The 23,932-nt window shown below is 48.8% G+C and overlaps 1 protein-coding gene across 1 annotated transcript; it reads right to left on the bottom strand.

Moving 5' to 3' along the window:
• Window positions 1-546: 546 nt before the first annotated feature.
• LOC122368632 (ring canal kelch homolog) lies at window positions 547-23,895 on the bottom strand. The gene is made up of 17 exons (XM_043342772.1): window positions 23,710-23,895; window positions 23,304-23,404; window positions 20,162-20,308; window positions 19,730-19,836; window positions 19,140-19,258; window positions 18,616-18,712; window positions 17,940-18,018; window positions 17,679-17,775; window positions 17,088-17,165; window positions 16,662-16,740; window positions 16,131-16,243; window positions 15,662-15,774; window positions 14,998-15,175; window positions 14,136-14,276; window positions 13,141-13,255; window positions 9,418-9,558; window positions 547-4,090 (listed from the first exon to the last, which is right to left on the bottom strand). Exons 2-17 carry the CDS (start codon window positions 23,354-23,356, stop codon window positions 3,909-3,911), a joined length of 1,839 nt encoding a protein of 612 aa, XP_043198707.1. The 5' UTR covers window positions 23,357-23,404; window positions 23,710-23,895; the 3' UTR covers window positions 547-3,908.
• Window positions 23,896-23,932: the final 37 nt, after the last annotated feature.

Raw genomic sequence — 23,932 nt, 5'->3', positions numbered from 1 at the left:
CATAATTTCCCGTAGACGTACATTCCCGAGCAGTCTTGTTTCATTCTTTGGCGTTATACTTGTTTTATGTAAATAATAACGGAGCAGAAATCTTTATCTTGTTTGGCAGAGAGAGACATTCGAGACGAGAGACGAAAGACGGAGATAATGAATGAGTCACGGAGTCAAAACATTTAACGTAACATAAATGTAATATTACGTTCCTTGCAATTAAGACGGTGTATTGCACACCGCAACCCACGAGGGCTCGCGACCCACCGTGCGGCAAAGGTGTTGCATTCCCTGACCACCGGATGCTAAAGTAAAGTAAAGATAATAGTTGGACCACCACGGCTGGGTGGCAGACGGCTGTTGGAGGATTGCACGGGTGTCGGCGGTAGCGCAGCCGCCGGCATCACGAGTACATTACACATTTATTTGATACAGTCACACCTTTCATCACAGCCGTTCCTTCATAAGTCGCCACCCCCCTCCTCCTTTTCACTGGTAGAAAGTCATCAGCGCCCCCCCCCCCCACACACACACAAACACATACACATTACGCACAATTATGGCAGTTCATTCATATTGGAAAGCTAGTCGGACAAGTTAGTTGGACTAAGTGCTCATTAGCGCGTGTGGGGTTACTCTAGAGCAACGGCACAATTAGTGTCTATGAAGCTTTAGTTCGCAAATTAAGAAATCACGTGAAGGAAAAAACTAAAAGGCATGGAACACAAAGACCGTATCTACTTATACGACAAACATGCTTCATTTTGTGGTTGACAGAAGCTTTGATGAAAAAGCACGCCGAAAAAGTACTTCGAGGCGTAGAATACAAATTTCCGCAAACCTTACGCTAACTGACATCGTCGAGCAAAGAAAATGCAGTCATGGGTCGGACGCGTATTGCTAACATACACTCACGAACCAAACATGAATATCAGTGAACAGATCAAGTCGCCCACAACACAATGCACTGACCAAATGTTATGAAAGCATACTACAGTATGACGTCAAATGTCGTCACGTGGCAGAGCATGTGACGTCATACACGGAAACAATAGTGGCACCCTATTGAAATGCACAAGTAAATGTAAGCCAGAGAGCATCCGTCACAGATAAGCAGGCGATGTCGGAAGCCAAAACAAGTCATCAAAGTGCTCAATTAATCGCTTTTTGGAGCTATCAATTCGAGAACACCTACAAGAGAGCGTTCAGTCTATCGGCAAATTATGGTATTTGAAAACTGATTCTATCCAACTTATCGCCACATAGTAGCCGGTGCCCAACTAATCCAGAGCACGAGATCTCGGTATTTATCTTTGAAGTTTGTGAAAATCCCCTCGCTAGTCGGCCCCCAGCATTTATAGAAAGCTTCACACCATTCACACAGTTTTTACACGACTGAAAAAGTCCTTTCGTCGTATTTCGTAGAGAGCGGCACATTGGAGTAAAAGGTTTTTGCTGCTTTCCAAATCTGTTGCGTGTTATCTCCCAGAGAGCAGGTAGCTAGATATTTTGTCTTTGTCCAAAGAAACACTGCTGGAAAATTTGTATCATTCGCAGATCAAACACACAGGATTTGGGTATTGACGGTCAATTTCCAGACAGTCTCAATATTGTCGATGAAATGCCCAGAAACATACCTACTGGAAATCCCAGCTTAGAGGAGCATCAACCAATCATTCTAGCAAAAATATGGACTCGAAGAATCAGCGAAAGCAAGAAATAACCGGTGTTATCTGGTATTGGCAGCACGACCTTTTAGACAGCGAGCACCTCTGACAGTAAAGCTAACACAATTCTGCTCGGAAACAGTTAAGGCTTATGCATGGCCGGGATTTTATGCAAACATTGATTAACTATTAGACAGAATGCAGCTGAACAACTACAAGGGAAATGATTGTTTACATGTATATTGCATACATAACGCTTTCAAGTAAATGCAAACGACGTCAGTGTGTAGCTGACACAGTCATACGTGAAAATTGAAATGCCGTTAAGTGCCTCGATAATTCGGCGACCATTGATGAAGCATTCTAAATGCCTATATGTTTGCGTTTGAAGCACCAAAATTCACGTCTCTGACCGTAAATTTTCACGCATTGGTGCATTTTAGAAAATAAAAGCCGGCAGAAAGTCAACACCGCAACGAGGTGCAACATCTAGCTTGTACATCTTACCAAAATTTACTTACATCACATTTAATCTGACAATCCTGGCTTTTGCGAACTTACAATACAAGAATAACAACTTTCGTAATTCCCATGGATACTAACGAAAATGCAGGCATCAAAGTGAACGAACGCTAGGATCAACCTTGTCGATGTATTCACGGTAATAACTTCCCCCTCCCCCATGGAAGAAGCTCCCATGCCTAACAATGACGAGCATTCCGACCATTTAATCCCCACTTGGTTTCGGCACCGAAGAAGCACCCATTTTAAACCCATAGCACACATATGCGGTCCGAGAGACCCATTACTTATGCGCGAAACATCGACATGACCATCACTAACAGAACATGTAAGTTGTAACTATACAATGGATGCTACCGTCCTCTGCTTCTCTCCCTCTCTGAAGTACTTAATTAAATCGATTCCATCAACACAAGCTTTCTCAGTCAGGGAAGCTGCTACGAGCTTCCCGCAGCTTTTAAGTCCGGGCAGCAGGTCAGGGACACACAGCAACTAAGAGACCTAATTCCAGGCCCCCAGAGTCTCAGTATGGGTACTCTGCATCACACATCTCCCAAACAGGGCGCTGCAAGTCGTTGCATTTGATGCATAATTTCGCATCATGTCTTCAATGAAGTCAGAATCAGAAAGGCTTTGGAAGTGTAGTCAAGCTTCTATCACGTCACATACGGAGGAGCATTCTCCTGATGTCTCTCATTCAGCTTTCAAGCTACCTAGCTAAGCCCAATTACCAGGGAAATATCATTAAAATCACTCCTAACACTGCCTGCCAAAAGAAGACGATATGAAGAGATATAGAACAGCCTGCGTAGAGCCTCTAAATCTTCTTCTCCACGACCCTCCTAGCCTCATTCTTTTACCTAAAAAATCCGCACCATCCTAAACACCTCCGATGCTCAAAGCTTCATCAACGCGTTTCTGGCAACTTGCCCAATTGTCTCTCACCCTACATCTACCAAAGTGTCCTAAATCCTCTCCCAGTGTGCCTGCACAGCTGTCAATATGCCCTTATATATCTACCCCAAACTCCCATTTTTCACCGGGAGACAAAATATCGTCAAAGATGCCCTCATCGCTTTCAAATCGCACCTGCGTCAGCCAAATCGCTGTCATTGGTCAAGCGTTCCCGGCGCTCTCTCAATTAACCGCCTACCCCTAAAGTCCTAGAAACTCCTAGGCGCCCTCACATCTCCCAAAATGTCCTAATGCATCTCCCCAATGTCACCATCATATCTCCCCACACACTAACATCTCCCCCGGGCGCCTTCATATCTCCCCCCAGGGACAAGTCGCCCTCATGTCTCTCTAAGAGCCCTAACACATCCCAAATGCAGCGACCCACAGGACTGTCTCCTCGCATCCTTAGGTCCCCTGGGCGCATTCACATCTCTCTCGAGTGTCCTCAGTTCTTTCTCAGACGCCCTGGGCGTCATTAGAATTGTCCTGGACGCCCTTGGCACCCTAAGAGCCCTACAGGCGCTCTCAGAGCTATCATGTCGCCCTAAGAGCTGTTCTGACGCCCTCACGTCATCCCCTGGGCGCCCTCACACCCTTGGGTGACCTCATATCTGTCCAGACGCCGTCACAAGCTCAGAGCGCCCTCAGAGCTCTTCCCCAGCGCCCTCAGAGCTCTCCCCTGGACGCCCTCATATCTGTCCAGACGCCCTCACGTTTTTCCCGGGCGCCCTCACGTCTTTCCGGGCGCCCTAACGTCTTTCCCGTGCGCTCTCAGATCTGTCCGGGCGCCCTGTCGATGACGGCCACGCCAGCGTAGCTCCTTCCCGTCGACATGGTGGTCGGCAGCAGGGTCCAGGTGTCCGTCTTGGGGTTGTACACCTCCACCGTCTTCAGAGTCATGGCACCGTCATCCCCGCCGACCACGTACAGAAGGCCGTGGTGCGCCACCACGCCTGAGGGGAGAGAGGGGGGTGAGGTTAGAGGGGTGAATACTGGATTGTAGGGGTTGGAGAGAGGAGAGGGAGGGAGGGGTGATAAGAGGGGAAGAAAAGGAGAGAGAGAGAGAGAGAGAGAGAGAGAGAGAGAGAGAGAGAGAGAGAGAGAGAGAGAGGGAGAGAGAGGGGAGGGAGAGAGAGCGAGAGAGAGAGAGAGTGAGAGAGAGAGAGAGAGAAAAAGAGAGAGAGAGAGGGAGAAAGATAGAGAGGGAGAAAGATAGAGGGCGAATGGCGGAGAACAAACTGGAAAGCCCACGGCAGAGGGCGAGGTAATAGCAAAGGGCGGATATGTTGAGGGTGGGACTCGATGACAGAAGGGCAGAGGGCTGCAGAGGGAGGAGCGAGAGTGAAGGGAGGCGGAAAGAGGGGGTAGAGGGCTGGCCGAGGTCGGACCGAGGGAGGACTGACGGGCCACACCGATCGGTCACACGTCAGCCCCAGCCGGCCGATATTAGAGGCATTAAGACGGCACCGCGCCCACCCGACCGACCGACCCGACTATCGACAAAACACAATATTTCCGACCAGGGTGTAAGCGATAGCGGTGATGGCGACGGCGGCGGTGGCGGGGGCGGCAACGGCGGTCGAGGGTAGGCTTTGTTGCAGGCACGGATAAAGAGCCATGTGATTTTAGGTCCTGTTTGTGAATTTCTTATGTTTGTTCTTTGTTTTGTCATATTACTCCAACATTTAAGAAACAACACCAAAAGATAGCAAGTATATGGATTTGTCGCAGCAAAACCCTATAGCCCTACCCCTGTAACCCTACCAAGTCCCACACATCCACATCTACGCCTTTTACTTACCAACTAACCAAGCAACCACCCTATCCCAGCTCCAGACACACACCGACCCCAAAATAACCTCCACAGGCACAGCTCCCCCAATACGTCATCTTTCCATCCCCCATCTCCCCCCTCCCCACAGCAGGACTCTCCGTGCCGCTCGCATAGCCTCAGATTCGTCATCCGCGTACGACAAAAGTGGATTAGCTGTCAGACATAACGAAGACGTATACCGCAGCCGGCGGGACCACCGTGTAAAGGTCACGTGTCGCCGGCCGGGGATATAGCGGAAAAACGCAACTGGGCTGAGTTTTTCGGTCAGTGATTTCATCAGTGTCCGAGTAATATAATCAATTACCATCAATTACTGATAGCAGTTGGTTAGTGACGGATTATTCGTCAGACTAAGCAGTAAATGAGCGACAGAAATAATGAAACGAGACTGGTGCGGCAAAACAACATACGATATGCCGGAAATCGCAAGAAGTTATTGATTGCGCGATGGAAGCTAAATGTAATATATGCATTATGCAGTTAATATAACATATACGTTATCTGGGTTAGAAACAACATTATTGCCTGATGCTTCAACCGGTACCGTTTCAGGCCTCCATAGCACCATATTCCAAACAGCATTATACATATCTCCCTCTTGAAAGCGCATACTCACCTATATATGTATAACTAACAAAAAGCTTCAAGACGATAACAATGCAACATAACTATAGGATTGTGCGCGCCAAAATCAAACCGAAATAACTAGCAGCTTGAAAATTCCCGTAAATAACGTGAATCTCCGCCGGAACCTCCTTTATCTCGGGAAATTTAATAACCGACCAAAGACAATACATCCCTCTCCTAATGGCAATATCATCATCTCTCGTCGCTCCACATTCGCCAGAGCGCGTGCGCGGCTCCGATTCAGAGCGGGACAATGCGCGTTCGTTGCTATTCTGCCGGCAGCGAGGTCTTATTCAGAGCGGCGCTGGGAAGCAGAGAGACGAGGATAGAGAGGAGAGAGGAGGAGGGAGGGGAGAGGGGAGGGAGGTTAGTTGGGAGTCTGGAGAGCGTCCGTGCTAGCCAGCACTGATGATGCCGTAAATCCTACTGCTGGTGGGAGCAAAATACCTCCGAGAGAGAGGGGCAGAGGATAATGACGGGAGAGGGGCGGAACAGGGAGAGCAGGGGATCGATGAAGGAATTAGGAAAACGCTTGGCTTTGGAAGCAGGGGAAAAAAGAAAAAATGACAGACAAAAAATCAAGCAAAATGGAGATGAAAGAAAAATAAGGAATGGGTAAAAAATAAATAAAACTTTAAGACATGGAGGAAGGGCAGCAGCAGAGGGAGAGAGGAAGAGAGAGAGGGAGAGGGAGAGGGAGAGAGAGAGAGAGAGAGAGAGAGAGAGAGAGAGAGAGAGAGAGAGAGAGGAGAGAGAGAGAGAGAGAGAGAGAGAGAGAGAGAGAGACGAGCTTCTGGGGATGGCGTCTTAGTGTCTGAGCCTCACACGGAGGGTTCAATGCCTGACCTAAGTGACCTAGTAGACTCCAAGGAAGTCTGCTAACAACGCATTGACACCACCGTGGTGGCAAACAACAGTCAACACTCATTCAGCCAACTCAGCTCATTAGCTCAGCCAACTAGCCGACTTGGAGAGTGCAAACTTTAGACGGAGGCGATCGGAGCTGCCTCGGCACGAGCTTTCGGGGAAGTAATTGATTTGTTTGCGGAAAAGCGAAAGGGTGAGCCAGGACCGCCAGGACTTGGCCAGGACTGAGCCAGCATTGTTGAGGTGGGGCGGGAGAGCAACTTCGACTCAGTACTGCAATTTTAACACATTAAAAGGGAGTCGTTGCTAAATGAAAGTAATTGGTTTTGATAAAGTTTTTAACTCAACATTTAGTAAAGTAATGGGTTTAGATACTCATCATTTATATGAAGTGATCTGAAGTCGATTCTGTTGCAACTTAGTCTTGAGCGCTAAAATTTCATCATTAACAATTTTTCCTAACGCAATTTCGCACGTGAAATTAGGCGGAGTTATCAAATTCAGTACAACTCGTAAGCCGTAAGGCAACGCATAGATGACGCACCGTTGTACCTTGTTAATGAACTACATGCACGAATTCATATTAAACGCAGGATTATGTAATGGTTCCGTATCCCAGCGACATGGAAAGTTAATTACAGCAATGCGTCGCTGCGTACCTAACGCAGTAAGCCTTGTTCCGAGTAGGTAGGCATGATCCAGGGTATATTGGGTATGATCTGCGTTAGGGGACTGGGGGAAAGAGAGGAACTCGTCGCCCTGCCAAAAAAAAAGAAAGAAGAAGACAATAATAAAAATGATATTAATAATTAAACACCAACTCAAATAGATAATTCACATTTAATCGCTTTTGTTCAACCACCATAGACTACGGCATTAGGCATACTATGTAGTATGAATCGTAGCCAGAAATTGAGCCTCCAGTGTCTAAAAATTCACATACTTCTGTCGACAAACGGATAAGGAAAATGCCGCTCAATGTTTGACAAACATCCTTGTGCTACATTTGCCCGGGCTGCAAGGTTAGATCCTACACACTTTTCGAAGATTGAGACGGTGATATCACAATCTTCACTGATACGATGCGGTTCAAATTCTAGCGAACCATGATATCGAAATGAGATATACCCATTAAGAAATGCAACAAGGTTGAAATAGGTGCTTATTTTCAGCACCAAAGTGGCAAGTACCACCCGCGATTCTAAATATTTTACAGCACAGATCTGTCCAAATTTACCTGATCATCCCGGCAATGAAATCATGCAGAAGCTCTTCGACCAAAGCCCGGATCCAGGAAAATCAGGACCCAAACAAATCAAATAAAACATGATATGCCTTCAATGTCAGGGTTTTCCTTCTAATATGGGCGCTACCGGACGCAACACTTATGAAGCCTCAATATCAATGACGATGCTACCCAAGAAACCGCCATCTACAGCAAGTCCCATTTCCCAGTAGTGCACTATTTAATTACATCACGTCAAAGCACGTCTCGCATCGAGCTAGCAATGAGACTCGCATCTCTTTAGATCAGAGGCGCCACCTCATTACAGAGAGCTCATACGATCCGGGTGTGAAGAGTCTCTTTATCACGCCTAAATGAACCCCTCTTTATTCACGGCACTGTAACTGGGAGCTTCTGTATTACGCATAAAGCTTGTGTCTCGGGTTGGTGGCCTGAAACCCTCCACTAATCTACAAGTCTCCCTTCAGTGGGGTCAGTGATTCTCTGGAATAAGAGTATCTCAGCTCCTCGCAGGATGAACAAATTACACTGTCAAATTTTTGTGGGACCTTTGAAATTGACTGCATTTAATAATGGCGGGTCAACCCAAAACCATATAATCTGATTCACTGGGACCCAAACCATGGCCCATGAATGAAAAAACATAAGAAAACTAAATAATAGGAAACGAAGAAAGTAGACCCGGTAACATGGTAGCAAACGCGACCACCATTACTTTCTTCCTTAACAAAAATCACTAAAATATCTGTGGGGCTAGAATCACTCTAGAATTGGAACCCATTGTGTTGTTATGGAATATAAGGCGAATACGTCCAGCCAGAATAATCCTGAAACTACAAAGGCTATGTATCTGTTTTCATATTATATTATATAACGCAACAGATGAAACTATGTCGTATCCGCGCACTGTGTTAGAAAAAAAGTTAGCTGCAGGCTATGGTAGTAATAGCTTACTCCATTTGATGTCATACATTTGAGCCATATCTTGCTCGAATGACCCCACATCGGAATAATAGCTAAAAGCTGTAACACCGCAGCATTTGGCACACACCAAAATTGCAGCACTCAGCATCAATGAAACGGCAAAAAACGCGAAATTTATCTTTGAATAGACAGTGTTAGGGGAAGGCATGTTCTCATCTCTATGAAAAGCAGTGGACAGCTTAACCAGACTTGCGTGGAATATTACATTAGAGTTAATTTGGACAAAATTCTGGCCCTGTAGATTGCATTTAGGTTATTGCATCAATATAAAGCTATTATGAAAATATAATAACAATATTTTTCTTGGGCAGCAGCCGCGCATATCATGTTATTTAAATATTCGCCAACGGAGTGTGTAATTCTTTGATGGATTTGTTTAATTAGTGAGCCACTATGTGCCCGACAAAGCCAGTGGTGGCTGAGCGAACATAATAAAAAAATATTATTCACTAACATGGTAAGTACGGTGATTGATGCGAAACACATCTATGCACCAGGCAAGGTGAATATATAGGAATCGACCGCATTGTTTGATACTTGACCACTCAGATTATGTAATAGCGAACAATGGTATAATAATATACGATAAACATAAAGGCACGATAAAGGCACAAAAAAAAACAAATTACAAAAAGTTAATGTCAACTAAAAAGCATTCTTGAGAGGACATACTGTCTCTATGACGTCTCCTCCTTCCCTCCCTCCTCCCCTACTCCTCTCACCAGCGTTCCGTCGACAGGTTGACATGTTGGCCACCGGTGACCAGGTATTAATCAGCGGGTTGTACACCTCCACTGATTTGCGAACTGTGGGGCCGTCGTGACCGCCAACCGCGTACAGCAGGCCGTCCAGAACACCCACACCTGCGGGGGAGGGGGGGGGGGGGTCAGCTGGGGGTGAGGGGGGGGGGGTCAGTGAGGGGGTCAATAAAGCGTCAGTGAGGGGTCGATAAGGGAAGAGATCAGTGTGTTCTGGGAAGCTCCGTAGGGGATGGATGTCAATGGGGTTAGTATAGATATGTGAGCGTCAGCGGTAAAGGGCAGGGGTTATGAAGGTCATTGGGTTGGGAGTGTGGTGGAAGGGGCCAATAGAGGCACCCAGATGTCATTAGAGATGAGTGGGGGAGAGCTGGTGATGTAAGGGGAAGGAGAAGGAAGCTAGTGGAAGGTCAACCGCGGGGAACGAGGTTAGAAAGCTTTCGCGATACTCGAAATAGATTACCGACTGTCAAGCCATAACATTCTTTCCCTCTCGCAGTTCCTCTTTCTTCCCTCCCTTTCCCCCCTCTCTCTCTCTCTCTCTCTCCTCTCACTCTTCCTCTCGTAAACATTTCAGTTCCCCCACTCTCCCTATTTCCCCACTGACCCACTTTCAGCGCCACCCTACCCCCTCCATCCCAGTCCCGTTTCGCCAGAAGCGAGGCTGAGCCCAGACTCCGGAGTCCGGAGTCCAGACATAAGAGTCCAGGGCCCGGAGGTTGGCCGTCCGTCTTATCCCGAGTTCATTAGTGTGAGCCGGCCCGTGCTGAGCACACATGCCGAGTGGATGGGGAGGGAGAGAGGGAGAGGGAGAGGGAGAGGGAGAGGGAGAGGGAGAGGGGAGAGAGAGAGAGAGAGAGGGAGAGGGGAGAGAGAGAGAGAGAGAGAGAGAGAGAGAGAGAGAGAGAGAGAGAGAGAGAGAGAGAGAGAGAGAGAGAGAGAGAGAGAGAGAGAGAGAGAGAGAGAGAGAGAGAGAGAGAGAGAGAGAGAGAGAGATACGACACTGTATAAAACTACCACAGCGTGTTAAGAAATATTTAAAATATCGCTATCACTGATAATATTTAAAAGCACTCTACCTCCCTCCCCTTCCCGAAGGCGACCCCAGCAGCCTCCTCCTTGCCAGCCCCAGCTTACCATGCCGCGTCAGCCCCATACAAATCTGCCCCGACAGGACCTGGGTGGACCCAGACGCTGTCATCACGGCCCGCCGACCCAGACAATTGTACTCGCTCGAAGACGTAGAGTTTCAATAAAGCCGGCACACGTACCCAGTAAAGCTGGGGTTATGTACTAGGGGAGGTGTGTTATGGTCCAAATGAGAGGGAAATGCAGCGGAGGGAAGATACTGGCCGGATCTTAGGAGAGAATGGATAGGGGCTGAATATAGTGGCGGGGTAGAATCAAGGATTTGTTATCTACTCGGGGTGGAATGTGTGGATGTTATGCAGAATAGGTGGGATGTGCTGAGCTGAGAGCTTCAAAAGGAAACTTGTGGAACAAAGAGCGTTTTGCTGAATTTCATAGTAGGTAAAACAGAAAAACATGATTATGCAATAGCTAGTTCAGACAGCTAAGCGTAAAAAGAACAAGGGATTCGTCTCTCGGGATTGATAACAGCATTTGAAGGTTCCGGCTGAGTGAACGATCGTCTCAGCACGCACTTACAATCTCGGAATATTTCAACATTTTCCCTTCACGATTTGGACCGAGAAGCACAAGCCAGCGAACTTCTCGTGCTCAGAACACTGTTTTCAGTGCTAAAATCCCCGCTGATCACATTCTCTTTTTTCAAACCATACCCGAAACCAGCCCGGAGCCCAGCCCGTAACGCAAAGAGAAATATTCAGCTTCCACACGCGGCGGCTAACGCAATTTCTGCGGCTGCTGAGCTCGCCACATTGGCGGTGAAAAAGTCGGCAGGCTGGCGGTGGCAGAGTTCATTTGGCACGGGTGGTGAATTCCACCTTCAGAAGATTATCATTGGATTTTCACTGGGTTCTCATTTGAATGAAGATTTCTATTGAAGTTATGGTGCGATGAGCTTCCGTCACTCAGTTCTTTGTGGGCGCAGTAAAATGAAAAGCTAGAGCCGAGGCAAAGACCGCTTTAAGACGTCGAGTTCTGAATTATTGCATGCCAAACAGCAGTTCCCTCATGCTTCTATTATCTCCCAATCCTACAACTACCTAGCCCCCTTCTCAATAAATCCCTCCCGTGGAAGCATCTCTATAATTTGTACTATACTTGAAAACACCCTTAATTACCAGACCCCTCATGATCCGTTACTCGTTGCATCCTTTCTAAATTCATTCACTGCCTCTGGCAAGCCCCATGCCTTATCTCCACCTCTTCCCTACCCTGCCTCCCCTCTTCCATCCCCCACTACCCCTCCCACTCCCGCCTATCTTGTCGGCGCTCGCCGCCCTCCGCAACATGTGCCAAGGGTAAAGAAATCAAATCCTTAGCTGGCACAATTTCAGTCAACATCAGTATGAATCAACACTCTGCCTGTTAAACACCGGGCATACACCAACAAAACCTAAATAGCAAATCAGCTGACAAGGACATGTCTTCAGTCACCTAGCAACACAATACAACGCTCTCTTCCGTCCCGCAAAACCTCTACCGCCAGCAGAGCGAGCCGGGACATTTTTTTCGGTGTCCTCTCACGTCCCGCCAGACCGCCCACTGACCCCCCCCTCTGTCCAGCTCCGGGGGGGGGGGCGCCACATTCGCACCGTCAGCGCCGCGTCAGCCGCAGCGGCGGCGGCAAATGCGCCACGTTCGCCGCCAGCCTGACGCAGCGCGCCGCTATCGACACAGAGCGACAATGGCGGCGAAGCAAAGGCAAAGACGCCACCGCGGCTGACTACACTAGTGGCGCACTTTGATACGGAGGCGAAAAACCGCGCAGCGACAGGGAAAAAATGGGGTGGATTTATCTCCTTCGCAAATATGAGCATACGCGTTCTTCCATGTGCGTTGCTGTCGTTATGCGTTAAATTACAGCAAAATTAGTTAATTATGTCATTTAGTTTCCTTTGTAAACGAAGAAAGCCAATATCGTACGTTGCATGCCACAAATGGCCCCTCCATCTCGGAGCTTAGAAGTGATTATAGTTCGTTTTTTCTAAGTTCGACCCTCACTGTAAACATCTTTTTGAACATAGCACGAGAATTGCTAGCTGAATTACTAAGAAAACTGGTTAGCGCACATTGTACTGCAGACATGAATAATATTTTCCAAATAAGTTTTAAAAACCGATGATATACCGTTCTGTTAAACGCCGTACGATCTATTGATCAGTTCAGTTATAATTTCTGACAAGATGTCTATCTCTGTGGGGTTGTATATAAAGGCAACTACGAGCTAGGAGTCTGGGAAATAAGAGCCAGGAAGAAATAATTTTGAGTAAAATTAATCGTCTGTGAAATCAATGTGCGCCAGCCAGTTTTCTAAGCAATTCAGCTAGCAATTCTCGTGCTGTGTTCAAAGAGACGATTACAGTGAGGGTCGAACTTAAGAAAAACGAACTATACGCATGTAATCAATGTTATAAAGTTGGCGTTCTTTTAATTGAATACAAAAATACGATATACCAATGTGAATTACTTAAAAGTCAAGGTGAGCCTACTCTGTCTGTGTCTCTTCCCTTCCCTTTCCCCCCCTCCCCTCATCCTCACCGGTGCCGGATCGTCTGTCGTTCATCTCCGCTACCATGGTCCACCTGTCCAGCTCCGGGTTGTAGGCCTCCACGGACGAGAGGCAGTGCCGACTGGCGCCGTCATAGCCGCCCACCTGCGGGGATGAAGGGGGGCAGAGGGGGTTACTAAGATCCTCCACGGAGGAGAGACAGTGGCGACTGGCGCCGTCATAGCCGCCCACCTGGGGAGGGGGGACAGAGGAGGTTACTAAGATCCTCCACTGAGGAGAGACAGTGCCGACTGGCGCCGTCATAGCCGCCCACCTGCGGGGATGAAGGGGGACAGAGGAGGTTACTAAGATCCTCCACGGAGGAGAGACAGTGCCGACTGGCGCCGTCATAGCCGCCCACCTGGGGAGGGGGGACAGAGGAGGTTACTAAGATCCTCCACTGAGGAGAGACACTGCCGACTGGCGCCGTCATAGCCGCCCACCTGGGGAGGGGGACAGAGGGGGTTACTAAGATCCTCCACTGAGGAGAGACAGTGCCGACTGGCGCCGTCATAGCCGCCCACCTGGAGGGGGCGGGGGCAGAGGGGGTTAACAGAAGGGGTAACAGAGGGGCAGAGGGGGTTAAGAGAGGGACAGAGATGTTACGTTGAGTCACCACGGTACCGTCATAACCGCCAAATTGCGAGGGGTTGGGGCGCGATAAAAGGTGGACAGAAGTGAATGAAATAGAGAGGTTATGGGCGGCGATGCCTAGAGATCGAAGTCGTACTAAAAACCACAAAATCTAATACAACAGTTGATCGAAAATTATATCATAACTCTCCCGAACACTAACCACAAATATTCTATGCCATCCAAATCAACTGCCATGTCATACCCTATACCATAATTTGGCCCCGTCGCCGATTTGTGGTTGCGGACAACTCAGAACTTAGCCCCTAATATAACAGTTAAACTCAGCCATCAAGCTCTCACCTACTTCCCTCCCAACTCACCACACTCACTAACTCCGCTCCCAACTCACCGCGTACAGGATGCCGTTGACCACGCCGACGCCGACGCTGCTCCTTCTCACAGACATGGGCTCAATCATTTTCCACTCTCCTACTCTAGGGTCAAACACCTCGGCCGTGTTGAGACCCGTGCAACCGTCAAAACCGCCCACCTGCGTGACGAGGGGGGGGGGGTCAGGTCACGGGAGGGTCAGAGCCGGGGATGGGTAATTGGGTATTCGGTTGGCCGTTGGGTCACATAAGGGGTCACGTTGGAATGGTATGTCTCGGGTTACGGTAAGCTAGTCAAAGTTATGAGTCAAAAATTCGTTACAAGTGATGAGCAACAAGTGTGGTGGAAAAGATCCAGACATTTTACCATGACAGCTTTAGAAGAGAATACACAGGTAAGCCTGATGTCAAATCAGGAGGCATGCACCATGCACTTTGCATTTTGCTGCTGTCCTTCCATCGTTTAAATCTTACTTCCCAGAGAGCTAACTAATAGCAGTTTAAAGCAAACCCTAAAAATCCCCTCAAAAAGTATCTCATCAGATCGACAGCGGGAAAGATCAGCTCGAGATTAAATTAGACCGTAATTCACCGCAGCATGGACCAGTCAAACCAGGCAGATGTGCATTTTGTTGGTGCCATATCATACCCAATTCTTGCTACTCAAGGAGATAAAAGAAAACAGCGTAAACCGAAACATCCAGAACTCGAGAGACCCAAAAGAACTCGCTACCCAGACAGCCAGTTCCTTCCCTCCAATACCTGTTCTGCGCTGACCCACGCTCTCCCCTGCCCCAAAAACGCATCTAGCTCCCATTCCTCCACTACCTCCCTCTGACCCCTGTGGCCCTTCCATCTCTCCAGCTCCTCTCCCCCTCTCACCGCGTAGATGCAGTCATTGAGCACTGCCACGCCGAGCGTGGATCGTCGCACCTCCATGTTGACACACCCCTGCCAGGTGTCCGTCTGGGGATTGTACAGGTCGACAGTTCGGATACGGAGACAGCCGTTAAAGCCGCCCACCGTGTATACTTTGCCGTCCAGCACCGCCACGCCGCACCTGGCGGCGGAAAACGGAACTAGGGGTTAGGAAGGCGGGTTATAAAGGACTTTTTTATATAAATTTTGTCCCAATGGATGAATCAGGGTGGCATTGGGCCCGGGTGCCCCGCTAAGCAGTGCTTGTTGCGAATGACACCACGGACCCACCACCCCGCCTTGCCCGCGCCCGGTTCATCGGTGATAACCGGTGACTTGACAAAACATAAGGTGCTAACGTGCTACGAGGCTACACTAGATATCCTGATGATGATGTGCCTAAGTGACGTTTGCATGACAGGTTTGAGTCTTGCCAATACAACACATGATAAACCTTCTTATATACCTACTTTATACGTCGACTTCAAATAATGGAAAAACGAATACCAATACACCGCGCGCCTCTCCCAGAAACATCACCCGTTCCCCCGCACCCTGTCACACAAACCGACAGCCCGGCAATGGACCGACTGACATCAACCGATCACCGACAAACAGACACACAAACCTGCATCGTTTGATGGGCATCTCGGAGAGTGAGAGCCACTTCTCCTGTTTGAGGTCGTACGCCTCCACTGAGCGGATGGCCTTGGGCGCCTGACCACCCACCACCAGCAGAATCTGACATAGAGAGACGGAGGTGAAACGTGTGACATAGCGGTAGCGTAGCAGGCAATACTATCATGGCATGACACGGGATCTTGATGGGAAATACGTGCCAATAGCACAGTGGAGGATAATATTGCCTTCCGTTTCAGGTCACCGGGCCAGTGAGGCCCCGTTCAAATTATTATTTCCGTTGATGCACGAAAAGACGAGAGACAGCGCAAAAGGGTAACATTAAAATAGATGATGTTGTATAATAACAAATTATAATAATCAAGGTGAAAGACCCTGCTGGTCTCCAGAACGCACACTGTCTCTCATTTCTCCAGTATTCCTAATGTTATCCTTTATCTTACACTAACACCCATTACCTTCGGCAGTCCGACGGGCTGGCGGGGTTTGGTCCGGAGACTCTCCACGGCCGGTCCTCCGTCGTTAGAGACGGACAGGTGGTACAGCAGTGCCTCGATCAGAAAATCCTTACCTAGGAAAACAAAAATAATGAAGTTGTGTACCACGAAATCACTCATCGTAATGAGGCACTCCACGCACTAGGCAATGAAGAAACAGATCACGACAAAGTGAGGTTATGAATAGTTACTGTTACTGTAAACGTGTCAACACTGATGTAATACCTCATTCACAGAAGTGACGAAAAAGACTGAGATCACGTCTTCTTCCAGACAGTTAATAGTCAGCGGTAAAAAAAAAAACTAACGTGAAAGCCCATTCGCTGAAAGTGTTGATTTTGTGTCATCGCAGCAAGCAGCCCGAGGCAATTAAATCAGCAGGCATACTGGGCGTCTGTACCAGACAGGCAGGTAGCTGATCTGTTGTCAACTTTAGGTGAATAGTCATATTATAATTGTCATATTTAGGTACAGTGATCACTCGGTACTTACAGGCGGCGTTCGGCTGCAGTAGAGGCTCCTTCTTCACCTGCTGCACGAGGAAGTCCCGGGACAGCAGCGGCAGACGAACCTGACCACACACACATCACAGAGTGAGTGAAATGGACAATGGCAAAATATAGTAAGGCAGAGTAAAGGCAGAGCAAAAGGCAGAGTAAAGACTGCGTAATGTGTGTACTGTGTATGCAACGCTGGCAGATCGCTTCAAGTCCACAATCAAATACAACGCGACACAAGTCATAGGAATGAAAATACCGTCAAAAAGTAGAATTAAGAGTAGGGTGATATCTAAGCTGAACAGAACTTCGGGCATTGAGGCTTCACGTGCACTTTTCGTTAAATCGCTTGAATGTGTCGGTTTAAAGAGCACTGCATAATTTGGTTATCGTCATTATCGACTCTCCCTGTGGTTCATACCTGGGACATCAGGTCGGCCAGGTGCTGTTCCCTGGCCGGAAGGTCGTAGTTGATCCATCTCAATACACACTCGTACACCTGATAGAGAAAAACATAGCATGGGTCAAAAATAGAATGATACACGGATACTAGAGCTAAGTGGCCGGAGGGCTGTTCACGGGCCCTGTGTGCGGTCGGACCGCACACAGCCCTCCAAGCTCCGCCCACTGCGTCCCTACGTCAGCCTTCCGTCACCGCACACAGCGACCGCTGTGGCCGGTCGGGACCGGCCACAGGAAACCGTCCGCCGCACGCAGCCGTGACGTCAGAGCCGCCTTCCCATCCCCTACCCCCACGCCTGCTGGACGCACCGCACACACCGCACGCAGCAGTGTGCGGTGCCCGTGAACACCCCTCGGGTGGGATGCACGGAACACTTCAAACAGCATAGGTAGGTCGTACAAATGACAGACAAATAAGCAGCGTGGATCTGAAAAAATATATAAACTGTAAAAGAAAAGGGGTCTGGTGGGGCGCAGAAAACTCGCATTCACAGAACACGATCTTTCATGAGTTGCGAGCGCGCTTAACTCACGGGAAACCAATACGCACCTTTTCCTCGTTGGCCACGGAGAGTCGATCGCACGAGATGAGTTGTATCACCTGGTCGGCGGTCAGAGTGAGAAACTCCTCACACTCCACCACCTCACTGCGGGAGTGGGTGGGAACGAGTTAGACACTCCCAGAACATGGCACTTCATATAACTATTGGACAAGGAGCGTTAGAAACCATGATAATTGACAATCAAATTTAATCATCAAAAAATTGTCATGCAACAGGCTTGACCAGCCGCCCAATTCCAATCCTCTCACCTGAAGTTGAGTTCGATGTAGGCGTCGGCGTTTGTTTTCAGGTCGACACAGCCGTGAAGATCGGCAAAGGAACGGATACCTGGCGAGTAGACACAGAAACAGTAGATTTTAGATAAACATGCACACTCAAAGTCACAGTGTAAGCGCTGAGGGTGTAACGTATTGTGAGGACCAGAAACATACGTAGACCACAACATAAGGAGAGCTCGTTTCACTCGCCCATTTACAATCTCGTGCCAAAACAAGTCACGCGTGGCACAAAATATTGGCAAAACTACCTACCTTTTCTACCTAATTATTTGGCGAGATTGAGTCTAGCAGGATACGAGTCCCTAACCCCAATTAAATGGGAATGAATGTGAACCAAGTACGTACGGCTCTTGCGAGATTAAGCAGTAGGTTTTGCACTTTTACATTTCCGGTTATATCTCAGAAACTAATCGATCTACGATGAAGCCTTTTTACACGATCATGGCCAGCTTGTTACCCAAGAAGTCGATCGCATCTTCAACACTTAAAAGCTTAAGACGACGAAGATATAGCCTGAAGTACACTAAATTTTCTAGGTGCAAAACCTACCGCTAAAACCCGCGAGACCTGTACGCAAACCCCTTTCGCCAGCCCGAAGCGGTTCGTACCTACCCACACAACATCACCCGGCCACAGCGGCACGTACCGAGACAGTTGGTGGGATGGAGGTGGCTCTGCAGAAACTCGCAGCACGCGTCACGGACATCCCCCAGCTGCAGCAGGTTCGAGGCAGGCAGCAGGATCTGCGGCACAGGCGGCAGCAACATCAGAGGAAGGCGGGGACGAAAGACACAGGAGGTGATGAAAGATATGGACGGGAGCATTAGAAAAAGGCGGGAACGTTAGATAAAGCCGGCATTCACGACAGGGTCAGATATTGAACGGAAATCTAAGATATCAACCGCGCAGCATCAGGAACTCGACGATAGCGCCGGAAACGACCGGCTTATAATTTAACCGGGCACGTGAATTAATCTCAACAACATTGAAACTGGTGAACACCATTAATCGTACTTTGAATGCATTTGTCGTCTTTTCGAAGTTCTCCCGTAAAGCAGTCAGTTTCCAAATGAGCGAAACAACCACTCAAATCTAACACAACCTACAGAACAACCTAAGCATCAAACAGCCGTGACCAACACACTGAACAACAGTAGCTACAGTACACACCTGCACGTTGTTTTCCGTGACGCGAATCTCTGAGGAGTAGATGTAATCCACCAGTGCCTCCAGGGCGGTGGGATCCATCTCCTGCAGCTTAACGCGGTTCTGGCGACTCTCCTCGAAACCTGAACATGGCGGAGAACGTGACGTCAAGCACATGCCGTCAGTAATAGGAGCAATGTGTGGGGATCGTTGGTGCAAGAAGTGAGGTGGTATTTGCATCGGGTCAGCCTTCGTGACAAAATGCGATCCGTAAACACCCTCTAACCAAGTAAGAGAACCAGGTAAGAGTGTGTTTACAGATCGCATTTGTCACGAAGGCCGACATTGCGATTTATTTGCAATTTATGTCAGTTAGAGTGGGGAAGATCTGAGTCGTAAGAACAGAACTTCAATGACCTTGATGCTATGACAGCAGCTTATCAAGGATGCAGAACAGCACACTCTATATCCTTACTTCCTGTCTCCAGCAAAGTCCTCTCTCCCTTTCTCTATCTCTCGCTCACTTCCCCTCCCATCTCCCTCACTCATTCCCCTCCTGTCCAGCGTCCCTTCCCCTCCAGCGTTCCCCCTGGCCCCGTTCCCCTCGCACTCACTTGTGAACATGGCCCGGAAGTAGGGACTGGCAGAGGCCAGCACCACTTTGTGCGCGTATATCTCTCGGGTGTCCACCTCCAGGATGACGTCACACAGAGCCCGCTCCCTGTGCAAGAGGTGACGTCGTCAGTGATGGGATTGTTTAGACAACAGGGAGAACGAAGTAATAGTATAATCATTATTAGTATCGACATATATCTGTATTCAAATTTTAAACAAAACACCTGAAAATATGAAATTCAATCAACTTAACCACGAGTTTAGGGTCAAACCTAGAACCAATACCTACATCTGACCTAGTACATCTGTACATCTGACCCACGAAACTTGTCCTTACAGACTCTCTTCGTCCCTGAAGGCTAGAAGGCACAAAACTCCTACCTCCCCACCAAATGCCCACCAAACTCGCCCTCACGGCCCCCACCACTGACCGTCTCATGGAGAACATCTGCTGAAAGGCGCGCGCGCTGTGTGAGGTGTTCCGGTAGGGCGGCCGATCCGGCGCTGGCTCCCGCTGGCTTTGACGCTGGGAACTCTCGTCCAGGGAGCTCTGGGAGGCGTGACGAAGCAGCAGCTGACTGGGGACGTGACCGAGGTGAAGTTGTAAGACGGCCATAAAGAGATGAAGGTAGGGTCATCTCTGAAGGCAAAGTGGAAGACTGAAGAAGATTGAAGATCGAAAATTAAAGAAGCATGTGTTATGAATGCATTAGCAATTCTGGTCTACACATTGCAAGAAAATGCTGAATAGATTGGAGGGATGGCAATGAAAGTATTCGGAGGGTGCGAGCCCATACACTGCATACTCGCTCCAGTTTGTTTGTTATGAACGACGGAGCAAACTGAAGTTTTCCCATAGAATACGGCCACGGGTAATTTCTGAATATGAGCGGCGGGCCGGCCGCTTTTGTGGGGCTCATATCTTTGCAACCACTAGACCGATTTACTCCCGGTCTTTTGTTACGAAGCCTCATCCCTTATTCCCCATATTCAACCAGTTCTGATGCGTGCAGGAGGCTACAAATGCATGTACCACATGCAGAACCAAGAGGCGCCAGTTTGTTACCATTGCAATATCTCCCCAATTACTCGGCCGATTGCGGTGAAACTTGCCAGGTAAGTACATAGGCGCCAATCAGACAATGCATTCCAATGTGTCACTGTCGGGGGTTCCAATGTGTCATGGCTGCAGCCTGCACGTGCGCACATGGAGGGGTTGCTTCCACATCTCGAGAACGGCTAGGCCAGTTGTGTTGAAATTTGGTACATGGTTAGGGACCGGTTAGGTTAGTGGGGTGCCGTGCAAAAGTCAGTTGGAACCCAGCTTGCACATAGGCACATGAAGGATGATGCTTCCACATCTCAAGAATGGCTAGGCTGGTTCTGCTCAAATTTCTCAAAATGATAAATCTCCCACTTCAGGTTCCAATCTTCAAAGGTGGTTGCAGACTGGAACCAGCAAACTACAGACCTGTAAGCCTGACATCCGTGCTTTCGAAGGTGCTGGAGGGCATAGTCAGAGACAGAATCATGGAGTTCCTCACGGAGACCGGGCAGCTCAACGATGCCCAGCATGGCTTCCTTCCCAAGAGGTCGTGCGCAACCCAACTCCTCTCTACTCTGGAAGACTGGACTCGGCAGCTGGAGAATGGAGAGCATATTGATATTGCCTACCTGGACTTTCGAAAAGCTTTCGACTCTGTTCCGCACAAGCGTCTGCTTGCAAAGTTGAAGGGCTACGGAATCCGAGGCCCGGTGCTCAAGTAGATTGAGGCATTTCTTACTGGCCGAGGTCAAAGAGTGGCGATCAATGGAACAACCTCGATTCAACACCCTGTCATGAGCGGCATCCCACAGGGTTCGGTCTTGGGACCGACGCTCTTCGTCATCTACGTAAACGACCTCCCAGAATGTGTCAAGAGCCACATCGCCATGTTCGCGGACGACGCAAAACTGTACGGCCCAAACCAGTCGCAACCGCCTCAGGCTCCTACTGACGCGAACGGCGCCCAGTTGCAACTCGACCTAGTAGCCGCAGCGAACTGGTCAGCGACCTGGCTTCTCCCTTTCAACCTGAAGAAGTGTAAGGTTCTTCACCTCGGGAGAGGTAACCCACGGTTCCAGTACACGCTTCTGGGGGAGCCACTCTCAGCGGTGACAGAAGAGAAAGACTTGGGCATCTTCATCGACGAGGAATTGAAGTTCAAGAAGCATGCTGCTGTTGCCATCAGCAAGGCCAACCAGATTCTGGCAGTCATCCGACGCTCCTTTGAGCTACTCAACTCCGAGACTCTCCCAGTCCTCTACAAGACCCTGGTCCGACCTCACCTAGAGTATGGCAACATCATCTGGGGCCCCTTCAACAAAGAAGATCAACGACTGGGTGGAGAGAGTCCAGCGCAGAGCCACGCGACTTGTCACTGAAATCCGGCATCTCCCGTATCAGGAGCGGCTGCGCAGGCTACGGCTGCCGTCCTTGCTTTACAGAAGACGCAGAGGAGACGTCATCATGCTCTACATGCTCATGACTGGTCTTCTGAACCTGAAGAAAGAAGAGTTCTTCCAGGCTGCTCCATCGGCAAGCACAAGAGGTCATACGATGAAGGTGGCCAAACCAAGAGAGCTCTGACTAGAGTACGAAGAAACCACTGGAGCGTACGTGCGGTCAACGACTGGAACTCGCTGCCGGCTGAAGTGGTTCTCGCACCGACCCTGAATGGGTTCAAGAACCTCCTTGACAGACACTGGTCGAGTCGTATGTACGATATCCCTACCATAAACTGAGTTTGAGCAAAGAGTACCGCATGAGCTCGACGAGATCGGGTCCAATAGGCCTCTGGCCTCCAATAGTCCCGCCAACATTAAGGTAAGGTAAGGTAAGGGATAAACTCAGTCAATACAGTGTCATGCACACAGCACAAGTCAGTAGGAAATACCCTCTCAGTCAGACTACGGTGTGTTGTTGGATGGTTAAGTATGATGGCTACGCTCTTTGATCCACCAAGAAGAAGAAGACAGCATGTGCTATCTGGCTCTCACACTTCCACACATGCATGATGCATAGCTCACTCTCATGCTGACTTGTTTGTCAGGTGTAACCCCAAAAGGCTTAATACTGCTGAATCAGTGACCCATGCAGTGCAAAAAGACCTTTTTGTGGGAACATTGGGAGCTTTGATGGAACATTGGCAGCAGTGAATTAGGGAGTATGGATGCTGGAGCAAAGCAGTGATCAAGAACCCAGGCCCTGTTTCACCAGTGATAGCAGCACGCTGCTATCACACGTGTCAAATTGGGTTTCCATGGAAACATCTACAAACCATGGCGTCGTCAAACTGTGTGATGTCATCAAATATTGCTGCTAACATCTTCGCAGCCGTGCGATCAGACAAATGTATCAAACGCGATTCAACAAGACAGCAACTCTGTTCCAAACGCAGCTCACGGATTACACGAAACGTCATTAGTGTGACCTCATCACATTACGTCAGCTCGCGCAATTTGATAGTAGCGTGCTGCTATCACCGGTGAAACAGGGCCCCGATGGCTGATGCCACTGCCAGCATTTCTTACTTGGCTTCCGTCTCCTCCTCCTCCACTGGATTTTGAGGCAGCATCTCTGCCATTATGAACACAGCAGAAGATAACGGTCCTTGCAAAGATAGTAAGGCAGCCTGAAATGAGAAGTGCTGTGTCAATACATATCCACTCATCTATTCTCTACTCTCATTAATCACTTGGCAAGATGCCTATGCCTTCATAATGGTCCATTTGATGACTGCCGACTGGTTACGAGCGAGCATCAGCATGAAGAGCAGTCTGATAATCAATGACAACTCAAACTGAGCTACTGGTCACAGGACGAGTACGAGGGTATGAGATACATGCAGATCAAGATAGGAAACAGAAATCCTGAACATCTAAAAAAGCACTTAAATAAACGGTAAAAGTAGCTTAAACTACAGGGTAAGAAACGTACCTAGCAGCGTTCCGCTAGCATGCGAAGTTACAGGTGTGCCCGGCGATCAGTTTCTGCTTCAAGGAGTAGTTGCGGCAACCCGACAGCACAACGGTCCAGCGGCAAAGAACGGAAACGCGCGAAAGATCGAAGGTCGAGGAAGCACCCAGCGAGCACGAGCTCAAAGGTCACATGCCAATCGTAAACAAAGCCGAGTGGGACACTTTTGGCGCATGTTTTGCTG

Source organism: Amphibalanus amphitrite, unplaced genomic scaffold, assembly GCF_019059575.1.
Source record: "Amphibalanus amphitrite isolate SeventyFive unplaced genomic scaffold, NRLGWU_Aamphi_draft 000963F_arrow, whole genome shotgun sequence".
Lineage (NCBI taxonomy): Eukaryota > Metazoa > Arthropoda > Thecostraca > Balanomorpha > Balanidae > Amphibalanus > Amphibalanus amphitrite.
Note: the sequence above shows the minus strand (reverse complement) of the source record. Positions and strands in the feature narration are given on the sequence as shown.

Coding starts and splice junctions, on each gene's coding strand:
- LOC122368632 (XM_043342772.1), bottom strand. CDS start 23,356: ATGGCAGAGATGCTGCCTCAAAATCCAGTGGAGGAGGAGGAGACGGAA. Junction 20,309..23,303: donor GAGGAGGAGACGGAAGCCAA/GTAAGAAATGCT, acceptor TCACGTCCCCAG/TCAGCTGCTGCTTCGTCACG. Junction 17,166..17,678: donor CCGTGGCCAACGAGGAAAAG/GTGCGTATTGGT, acceptor TTTCTCTATCAG/GTGTACGAGTGTGTATTGAG.